We start from the raw sequence: 11,195 nt of genomic DNA, 5'->3' as shown, positions 1-11,195 counted from the left end.
ACGGTTTTATTATCGGTATACCGGACGTTTAGTTCAATTGAAGAGATGATAAAGGGCACCTAAAAGAGCACAAATTGTTATCAAGATAGGTACTGTATGCTTACCGACCCTATAAGTATCGCAACCAATATAACACGTACTCTCCGGCTCCCAACGCCATTATTACATTTCCGCATATTCTGACTCTCCGAAACAAGTGCCAGACGTTCAGCCGTTGCGAAGAAGCAGCCGACAACACAAAGAGAGCACCTCCCACACTATCTCTCCATACTCCACCAGCCGCCTCCATTTTACAGCATTCGTCTTCAACCCACTGGCCTCCCCATTCTCAGAGGCGCCACGGACGACATTTGGTCGCCGCACAGTATCCATTGCAACAGTGCCCGATATATGCATTGTTCTCGAAGCACGTTCCTGAATCTGAGTGAGCACTTGCTGGTCGTGCAGATCACATCACACTACATTTACCCTTCGCCACGGGGTTTACACGAAACGTGCGCGTACCATAGGTCGGGATACAAGTCCCCCGGCAGGTGACCGCATCGACGGGCTGCGGCGGTCCGACGGCATATTCGCTCACCGGCGGGTTGTCCTTGGTGGTCTGCCAGACGAACGTCGCCGGCTGGTGGGTGCTGAACTGGCACTGGTCAATGTTGAAGTCGGGGGCGGTGATGAGGTTGACGTTCAGGCCGTTGTCTAGGGACTCGGCGGACTTCGGTTAATAAGGGATGGAAACGGGGGAAGAGGACGGAAGGGTGTGCGCAACTTGTAGGATGGGATTGTCCATCGCTTGGGATGGTCAAGTCGTACGTGGCGGCTGCGGCATGGAAGACTAGATGGACCATTTGATATGGGGGTCGGATGCAGCCTGCTTCGGATCTACATGGGGCTTGGGCCGACGGATGAGAGACGGCGGCGCTGAGGAAAATTACAATGAGGAAAAGAAGTTTCATGGTAGAAATTTTGTCTCTGTTGTGACGATAAGTGGGTACTTTGAATAATGGTGGCAGGCGGGTTTCCGGTCTCCTCGTCATTGTGGAATTCCTCGTGCTTTAATATCACAAAAACAGCAACATGGTACTTCAAGCTGGCTTCCCAAAACGGTATTGCGATGGCCTGATCACACTGAGAAGTATAGAGACTATCAGTAGAGTGTGATGCGGAAATAATGGGCAGGTTCAGCACGTTGTTCCGCCGCTGAGGGAAGCATGCGGCTGATGGTGCTGCTCCCGATCACGACACATGGAATGCAGGTAGGAATCAGGAGGTTCGGGATGGTGGTGTGAGTGTACACGAGACCCAGGAAATCATGCCATCAGGATAATCCGTCAGCTCACTCTATTCGTGCCGTCCCAACGTATGGTTGGTGGTCTCAGGTGCTACCAGTGTCAACCGGTAGGGACCAGGCCGCATCTAGCGAGATGCGAGAAAGGCTTGTTCCAACCGTTCAGACAAAGCGGCCCCATCGACGGCGGGAACCTATGACATGGACATACCCAATGACCCCGGTTGCTGGGTTTCGCACTAATTAAGCTGTATCCGAAACACTCAAGGAAGGGGCCAAGCTTGTATTCGCGTTCTGTAACGTCGACACTAGTATACAGAAGTCAATTCACAACCTCGTCCATTTCCACGACCTCAGATAACCAGTGGGTATCCCCTGATATCCCCCCCAAGTTCGCATAAATGTTTCGAAGCGACTTCACCCAGACTTCAAACATGATCTGTACCCCTGCCAACCTCTCTGCTTCTCCCCAGTGGCTTGATCCACATTCCAGAACCTGGTCGCGCAGATGTTCGTACGCCTCAATCATTAGCCATAGAGGCAATCTCAACTCCGAGATCCCGGTTCCAGATCCCTCCGACAAACTGGTAGTGGCGTTCAAAAGCTCGTCGGTTAACAATTCTATGCATATCTGCAGAGTGATGTTGTCCTGCCGTAGGCGAGGGCTCATGTCCCGTGTGGCGAGCATCCTAGACGACTCGCGTCTCCGGAGAGTTGGTGAGTGGTCGGGTGTATGATGTATTTGACGGGTGGCGCTATCGATCGTTTCTGTTGAGTATAGGGAATCTGCGTCCAGTGTCTCCGGAAGGAAATACTGTGTCCGTGCAACTTCACTAATACCCGAGTTGATAGCAAACGAGGAACTCCTTCGTATGGAATGTGCCCGCTCCAAGTCGCCGATAGCAAATACCGGTGTCTTTGCGTACCGTCTTGTCTTTGTGAGACGATCTGAAGATCTGTTGGCCGGTCTTGCCGCCTGCTGGTCGCTGGACAATCGGTGCTGGTGGCGGTGTGGCGAAAGATGTCGGAGCTCAGGGATGAGGGCGGAAGGAGAACAATCGGATTCAGTGACTGCGGGTGAGTGAACACCGCTCGCAGAAGCTCTGGTAGTAGCGGTTTCCGGCGGATATCGAATCGCCTTGAACTCTGTCACACTGGGCATAGGCGACCGTAGTCTCCCAGTTCGAGCACCATATGGAATCAAGAAGCGGAAGAGGGCAAGGATGCCAGCTCTATCACTCGAGACGCGTTTGTTGATAGTAATAACTGAACCGTGGTGCCCGGGGTTGGCATCTCTGGGACGTCCCCCGCGCTTCTGTAGCCTGTTTCTTGCAAGGCGTTTCTGGGTCGGTATATGTGATGGAGATGGATTCATTGTTGTTGTGTTGAATGGCGCGACGACTCTATGTGATGTTTGTCTGCTCTTGTTCATCCTGGTGGAAACAAAGTGCACGCTAGGTGCCGTACAAAGGCTAACCAGCCGGTTATGTTTTAATCAATACGTCAATGGCTGAAAACTGCTGCAAATCAATATGTGTATCTGATATGGGTGGCATGATCCCAAGTCTCCCCACTCTCATCACACCATGGCGCAGGAGGAATTATCTCAGCTACCAACCTTCTAGCCGTGGAACCGCCGCTCTAGACTCACTATTAATTACCGCTTACATGTGATCGTTCTACCTTGTAATACGGTGCCACTTGAACTTTGCCCTATCATATGCCTTAGTTATCAGATCAAGGAATCAGTAGGGTGGTGTTGATGAATCTGGCATGCAGCAAATATTGGTTTTTCGGCGGTCGAAAGACCAGTGTATATCGGGGATTGTCAATCAAACATGCCCGTTGTCACAAGGCCATTGGGCAACCCAACGCCCCGGCCCGCCCCGGAACCAGCTCATTGGGGCATGCCACATGCATCCAAGGGGGAGGTCAAATCAATGGCTTTGGCCCGAGTCACACCATCCCGCAATCCCCATTCCGCTCGTGTGCCCTCAGTGCGGGGCACTCAAGCTTCGTTCAGACAGCGATTCTCAATCCTCCACAGCGGGCAGGCCCGGAACTGCTAGTATCAGTAGGTACCTTCTAATTAATGTGAGGTTTAGAGAGTTCTTCCTGTTGTATCTTGTGTGTCGTTGCCACAGACGCGGCGACGTCTGAAAAATAAAGCAGGAACTCGGTTCTACATTGTACGGTTGATTATATCATGGAATGGGGCGGCAGTAGGGGGTGACGGTGGGAAGGGTGGGCTGTTCACTGCAGTGCTTCTGCATAGGATGGCAGATATAGGTGTGCGCCGCTCGGTGATTCCAGCTGATGGTGGAGAGATATTATGGGTAACACAACATATACGGACCTCTTCGAGCAGCACATGACCTGTAGAAACATTTGGTTTGTATGCATCGCAGGACCGAACGGTTCCCAGATGCCCTTTTACTAGGCCCCGGCCATGGCGGGGTATAATACCGAGAACAATGTCGACGATAAACCCTGATACCTCGACTTTCGAAATCACCCAAGTATTCATCGCTTGTAAAAAAATCAACACCCCACTTGATTCACTCCAACATGATCCTCATCAAGTTCGCTGCCGCTTTGCTAGCGACGGCTTCGGTGTCCCTCGCGAGTCCGGTCGAGATACTCGCAGCTCGGCAGGGAGCCGGTAGCTGCAGCGCCACAAGACCTTGCCCAGCTGGCATGTGCTGCTCACAGTACGGTTACTGTGGTGTTGGACCGGCATACTGTAAACTATCTCCATCATCCTTTCCGGATACCGGTTGACAGCTTTGTGAAGGCGGCCCTGATCCCGGCCGTTGCGACGCCTCGAGACCCTGCCCAGCCGGAATGTGCTGCTCACAGTACGGTTATTGCGGTGTCGGGCCCCAGTACTGTAAATTGGGTTCATCATCTTGAGTTACCGATGACTCTTACCTTTGATCTGACAATCCCCGCAGGCGGGCCCGATCCCGATCGTTGTGATGCTTCGAGACCCTGCCCAGCAGGAATGTGCTGCTCACAGTACGGTTACTGCGGCGTTGGGCCGGAGTATTGTATGCTCCTCCTCGCGTATGAGTGTCTCAAGGGCAGAACTAACTTAACTTCTAGGTCCTCCACCCGATGGCACTTGTGGTCCAACGAAACCATGTCCACAGGGCCTCTGCTGTTCTCGGTGGGGGTATTGCGGAACGGGACCAGCGTACTGTAAGTTTCTGACAGCCTCTTACGAAAGTGCCCACATTCGGCTAACATCGCCGAGGCGACCCGTGAAGTCTTGAAGAAGAGGAATGATGGTGCCGGGGTTCTAGGGGTTGATGGCCAGAAGCGTTGTGCAACTGAATCGGATGCTCGCAATCATCACTTCGTTAGGAATGAGACGGAAAAAATGAGGGGGTAAAAGTAAAAAGGGAAAAAAAAAAAAAAAAAAAAAAAGGTAAAATAAAGAAATGATGGGGGAAAAAAGCTGAGGGCCCGGGGTGTTTCATTGGACTTCTGTGTGTGCGGTAAAACAGCTAAGGTAGGTAGGTACGTAGGTAAGGTAGGCGCCTACATAAATAATGAATAATACGGATTAAAAGGCTCAGGTTCGTTTTCGAACACAATCCCCTACGTTGAATCGCGGACTAAGTACGAGGTAGATTAGGTAAGACCATGCCGTTGCGACTGCGGAATTTGGCTGGGTCATGTCACTATTTGCGGTGGCAACGATAGTAAATACAAGGTCCTTGTTACCTTCCATACAGCCAATTCCTGTTTCCATGTATCTGCACTCGGCAATACACAGATTTCGTTTGCGTTGTGTAGGAAGGGAGACTGAGGTTTACCTACCTTAGGTACCTACGGCAGGGAGGTAACCAACCGTGGCAGGGCCACAGGCAACTGTTCACTCGAGGCTTAGACGAAGCTGAAGCAACAGACAAGCACATCATCAAAGGAAAGTACTTAGTAGTTTGCTCATATGACGTCCAGTAGCCACTGTCATACGTTCCCCATTTTTCCGAGTGGGGTGATAGCGGTACCAATCAGCCATAGGGCTTGGTCCAGCGAATGAGGGCTATGTTAGGTGGTGTGCTGCAAATCACCTGCTCATTGCGCAGACAATCTCATTACGGGAACAGCGTTAAGAATGGCTAGAGGCAACGTTACTATTTATACCTGTATTTTCTGAAGCTAAACAGCTGAGACAGACAATGGTTTGACGCCGTGCTTGGGGGATGGGCACGATATGCCCTATTCTTAGACGTTCTAGATAGCAGGTGATAGACACAGCTGTGTAGCAAAGGTGGCGGCCGCGATTACCGATACCGGTAATGGTAACGTTATATCAGGATAGTAAGCCTGCTCGAACGGCCAGAACCTCGTGTATATAGTGACTGCTGAATCCGGCCATTGCGTTCACAGGTTTTATATCATCCTATCCTCACCGACATCAGCTTCAACTGACCTCACCTTCACTCAAACCAAACACATACACACAACCAACATCGAAATCTCGAAAACAAAACCAGAATGTTCACCAATAGCATTCTCACCATCCTCGCTCTCTTCGGCATCTCTCTCGCTGCCCCAGCCGAGGTTTCTGCTCGCGCCATAGGCGAGATCCAACCGGACAAAGTAGTCTTCCACTCCCTCTCCTGGGGCTCCTGGCCCAACTGGTGTTCCAACCCCAACACCTGGAGCTTCTTGTACCGTATGACCCAGGGGGGAGAATACGGTCAATCGGGCCTCTACTCTTTCACCGTCCCCCAAGCTGCAGCCGGCGCTCAATGCTCGCTCGAGTTCAACTACGTCCCCGGCGGCCTGAGCAACAACAACGGCGTACAAGTTGATGTATTTAGCACCCGCGGCTCCGGATCGTGCGCCGGCACTACCTATACCAACAACCGTGACCAGCACCTAGGTCGCTTGAACGTCCCTGCCGCCGGCGGCAAGGCCACCTGGGCCGCCACCTACACCCAGTACCTCACTGCTAAGCAGCCCTGTGAGGTCGGCAAACAGCATAATATTGAGCTGGTGCCTGTTGGGGATGATACCTATGTGAGCTTCCCCCAGGGTGCTGGCCAGGGTGTGCGACTAGTTTATACCACCTAAAGGAATGGGCTTAGGAGGGCGAAACAGGTGCTGGACAGCGTGGGGATTGGAATTCAGGCGACTAATAGTGAGAAGAGAGGTTGGTAATTTCCCTTCAGCCATCAATGATGTATAAGGAGGCATTTGGTAGCACAAGTTGTTGTCTGTCCTTTACCGTAGTAGGTGTTTAGAGGTAGAATTAGGTTCCAAAAACGTCTTATTAATTGGTTTCAGATTGCTATTGAAATGGTGCAGAAACACACATCTACACCCACATACCCACCAAAAACAAGGGGGAGGGCAAAGACGGCCAAATGCCCGACAGACAAGATAGACAAGACAGGCCAGGCGATACCACCACAAATCGGGTCCCTGCAGCCTAAACAAGGTCAAAACAACATGTGCAGATAGAGCTCCCTCTGATCAGAGGGAGATCGCTTTGCACGCAAGGAGAGCTCGTCAATTGAGCTTGCAACAAGTGTGAAGAAAAGTACTGAATTGATTGTCCTGTCTAAGGAACAATGGCCAGGACGGCCCTACTTATGGTGCGAAAGAAAAATGGGCCCACGGCAAGTTCCAGCCCCCGGGGCACCATCCTAGCAACTGTGTCCCTCTGATCAGAGGGACCCTACCCTCTGGGGACTGTTTTCCCCAACTCACTATAGTACTTTACAATGTGTGCACTAGATATCAGGGGCTATAGTGTAATTATTGCTTAATATACCACGTCTCTACTTTTGTGGTGTTCTGAAGCATTGCATTCTTTGTACCGAAATTGCGTACTTACCGTAGGACCAGCCGGATTCAGCCGCTATCCTGAGTAGACCTAGATTCATACTATTGTAACGCAATCTACATATAGCCGTACTACCCTAGCCAACGTGCCAGCCAATTTCGGCTCATTTAGCTACACCACCAAGTCCACTATCACAGACAGTACACCAGGTAAATTAGATATTACTATGCAGTAGATACAGCTAAATCCGTCCTACAACCCGCCTAGTAAGTCAAATACATCAGGTTCCATCTTAAACTCCTTATATACAAGCTTGGCGAAGCCAATAACGCCTCGCAATATAACTTTCCTCGCCTTAATATGGGCTTCCTCATCGTCCCTTTCCTCCTACTCCCTGACTAACTGTTGAAGACCTTTAACAGTCAGTATATACACCTCCCTAAAGTACTATAAGATTATATTTTTCCTTCCTTCCTTCCCTCCTCTATATTATAAGTTCGTAGTTGATAGTTAGTAATATAATATTATATACCTATAATATAAGGAACTATTCCCTTAAGACTATTAGTTCCTTTTTTAATAGATCATGAGACCGGTTCACCAAAGCACTTCAGGACTGCCGAGAGCCCTTCATGAACCAGTCCGATATCAATTACGTTCAAGAGCGCTATCCGTGGCTGGCTCGTCCTGAAAACAAATGGCTTCTCGAGCGTCTGGGGCGCGCCATCACAAACCGAAGACAGTATCTGCGCTACTGCCGTGATCACAAGGAACGACTTCAGGAGCCATGGGTTGAAGTTCTCACAGCGCTCCCCGCTGCCCCAGCCATCGGCCGTGTAGCACCGTTTTTAGACACCCTTTCGGTTGCTGGCCACCTTCCAGACACATATTTCGGCCCATCACACAGGGCTCGCTGGCACCTACGTGTCGGCCCTCGTAAGCCTGAGCCAATCGGCACCCGACGCTATTTCAGCTCAAGATTGTCCCTTCTGTGAAGAATGACATCAGAAGTTGCGACTAGCGCTTCCCGGCAAAGTCAAGGCCGACACGGTCGTGACGGTAGCGTCCCATCAATTCCGCCGACACGTTGGGAACCACCTCCAGCAGCTGGCTCTCTTTGCCATCCCCCGTGCGCCCGAAGGTTCCGACAGGGGAGGCAGCCTGAGTCTTGACGGCAGATCTCGGAGCTCACGTCATGGTTCCGGTGAAGCCCCATCGTCCTGCAGTGAGTTATCCTTCGAGATCTCGTCCATGTCCGACTCAGCTATGGCGGCGCCGCCTGCTTTGGCAGAGAGAGACGACCCCAAGAAAGACCAGGATAGACCGCAACGGGGCGAGCAAAGCGAACGAGAGGAGACAGACCATCTGCGGCCGGCTCGCTTGACAGATTTGGCGCGTCTGAGACGTGAGCAAAGCCCCGTGCGATCCTGATCGCGCTGTTGGGTGTATCACGGGTGCTGGCAAGGCCACATTTGCCGCCCGCGCGTCAGGCCGGGACGCCATGCGCATCGGACATGGCGTAGATCCCTGTACGTACGAAATCGAAGCGATCTCATTCAAGCTCGATGGCCACTCCATCGTCTTGCTGGACCATCCCGGGTTCGACAACGACAGGCTCAGCGACCGGGAAATAATCGAAGCTTTGGCGGAATGGTTAGCTAGTAAGCGGAGCTCGCGACACCACCAACTTGACGGTATCATCCTCTTGCATGCTGTGGCCTACAACCGGATCGGAAGCACGCAGCAGCGTTACACCCGACTCCTCCAGAACATCGTCAATCCTGACACCTACCACAGCGTGACCATTGCCGCAACTAGGCTGGATGAGGGCAGGGCCGAGACAGATACTATATGGAGTGGTATGCGGGTAGCCGGCGCCACCGTGGTCCTCCATCGCAACAATCAGGCGTTAGCACACGATATTATCCGGCGCTTCATCAACATGTCTGAGAGATCCGACAATGCTACGCCTCTGCTGAGGCTCAATTCGCCAATTCGTCAGTAGCGGTGGACGAGTCAGGGTCAAGTGAACCTGTGGCAAAAACCACCAATTCTACTAGTATCACAACTTACAGAACGTCTAGATCCAGATGCATAATCCAAGACGCCACAGAACCACCAGATCATCTTTAGAACTCCTGCGTAGCCTATTAGATAGATCACTAATCTACTTTAGCTCCAGGATCGGTGAGAGTAGTGGGGGAGGCCACGATAAAGTACGAAAAGAACGTGAAAGGATCTGATCGGAGGGTGCGCAGGCACGAGTTACAACTGAGCGTGCTGAATAAGTGGTGAAGCTGTAGGTACTTACCGCAGATACCTGGCTTCCTCTACTACACTGCCCCATCCACACAGCTGAAAGGCACAGTGTATGATAGTGCAATGCAGCGCGAACTTTATTTGTATTGGTTGTCTCTCATTGCACTATATCGCGACCGATATTAGGCCACGATATAAGTCTTTAGTAGGTAGGGCGTCAAAATCTACATCACTAAGATCATTTAATTGGCTCGTGATCGCGAGGCTTCGAGGTCCAAAGGCACTAACCTGCTATACTTCTTTTTAATGAAGACGTTATAGAGGTGGGTCTATCCAAATCGAGTCAAATATGGCCAGGATCGATTTGAACTTGCCTCAATCGTCAGATTGGCCAATTTGGCTTGTTTGGTTAATGTTAACCTGTTAGGAGCGCTGGGTGTAGCCAGGTCTTTAAGAATGTGCGGTTCCAGGCATGGGCATCTTTCGGTTATACCTCGCATCTGTTTGAGATATAACTACCTAAGCTCTGAGCGCCATTCCGTGATTCAGCAAGGTGTCTCCAAACTTGCACACAAACTTGTAAGTGACAAAAGTCAAGGAAGCACTGGACGGACGGTACAGACTCAAGAACAGAGCCAGGACAGTCTCACCCGTGCCACGGCCCACGTCGCTTTTCCGCTCAGCCCTTAGGGGCACCACTAGTAGTGGTGCTTACCGAGATACCTCAGCACAGCGGTTCAATTAACTGGTTGTTAACTTGTTAGGCGAAGGACAGGAAGGGACCCTGCCCATAACTGAGACGCGAGAGATTCGAAGGCTAGTAGTAATTATACGAGTTGATTCCTCTTTCTAGGCTCAGAATACAGATCTCACCCTCAACTCCTTGCGAGAGACTGACTTTTTGGCGGAGGGAATCTGAACTAGCACATCCGGGTGGTGAGGCTTCGCGATGCCGTCCACAACCCGCCCAAGCGATGTTTCCCAGCCGCGACCTAGGATCGCTTCGGCTCCCCTGCTCCCTACTCCCTGCTTCCCGGGTCACCGTGGCGTTTCCGGCATTGGGTGTAATACCTCCACCTCCCAGTCTGAATCGGAGTCGGCCCTTTGTTGGCCGTTTCGGAGTTCGCGCTGCCTCTTCGCCATGACGTCGTACAACCTATCTCGATGGATTGCGGCAGCCTCCGGTGTCTGTCTATCGCTCGAGTCGCCGTTTTTCTTATGGTATATGATCAAGACTGCACTGATGAGAAGCACTGCGATGACAACTGCGATGCTAATGCCGACGACCTCAGCTAGGTCCAGAGCGCCGCTTGCCGCGCTCGCAGAGGCGGACACTCTGCCTCGAGGGAACATGTGTGGGGTTCGAGCTGCGATGATTGGTGGCATGATGAGTTGTCACTGTATTGATAATGGAACTTAAGGTAATTAGGGTGGTTTGCCAAAAGGCAGAATGGTGAAATGCCTGCTAGGGAAGGAAGTTTTCCATGCGATGGCTCCCGGTTTATATAATACTTGCCTTAGGTACCTTACCAACCTTACCTGCCATCGTTTTATAAATATCCTTCTACACCTTAGTACTGTGGCAATGCGCACGGGGAGTGTGACCCGTTGCAGTGCGCATGAAATATGTCAAACCGCAAGCAAGCCAAGCCTTGTAGATCAGGGAATCCTTCATGCAACTAGGTGCTTACAGTAGCACTTTAATGCCTGCGTTCGCGGGTCGAACGCTGCGCCGCACAACTGGGGTTTGGATAAATGTTGAAGCGAGGGAGAGTTATCCCACATCATTTAGCTTGCAAGTCTAACCCTTTAGTCTACTCTTGATTATTTTTCTCGATGTTGGGAGTT

General features: G+C 51.4%; 3 protein-coding genes across 3 annotated transcripts; 2 read left to right on the top strand and 1 right to left on the bottom strand.

The window, feature by feature from the left end:
• Positions 1 to 328: 328 nt before the first annotated feature.
• On the bottom strand, positions 329 to 953 carry MFIFM68171_02852 (uncharacterized protein; the record flags this gene model as incomplete). Its single annotated transcript, XM_071058274.1, has 3 exons — positions 329 to 414; positions 505 to 696; positions 767 to 953. The coding sequence occupies 3 exons, from the start codon at positions 951 to 953 to the stop codon at positions 329 to 331; spliced, it is 465 nt and encodes a 154-aa protein (XP_070914375.1).
• Positions 954 to 5,791: 4,838 nt separating this feature from the next.
• Positions 5,792 to 6,373, top strand: MFIFM68171_02851 (uncharacterized protein; the record flags this gene model as incomplete). Its single annotated transcript, XM_071058273.1, has 1 exon — positions 5,792 to 6,373. One exon carries the CDS (start codon positions 5,792 to 5,794, stop codon positions 6,371 to 6,373), a length of 582 nt encoding a protein of 193 aa, XP_070914374.1.
• A 1,966-nt stretch (positions 6,374 to 8,339) lies between these two features.
• On the top strand, positions 8,340 to 9,093 carry MFIFM68171_02850 (uncharacterized protein; the record flags this gene model as incomplete). The annotated part of the gene is made up of 2 exons (XM_071058272.1): positions 8,340 to 8,493; positions 8,579 to 9,093. 2 exons carry the CDS (start codon positions 8,340 to 8,342, stop codon positions 9,091 to 9,093), a joined length of 669 nt encoding a protein of 222 aa, XP_070914373.1.
• Between the last annotated feature and the right edge of the window lie 2,102 nt (positions 9,094 to 11,195).

This window comes from Madurella fahalii, assembly GCF_045866475.1.
Source record: "Madurella fahalii IFM 68171 DNA, scaffold_2, whole genome shotgun sequence".
NCBI classification, from domain to species: Eukaryota; Fungi; Ascomycota; class Sordariomycetes; order Sordariales; genus Madurella; species Madurella fahalii.
Note: the sequence above shows the minus strand (reverse complement) of the source record. Positions and strands in the feature narration are given on the sequence as shown.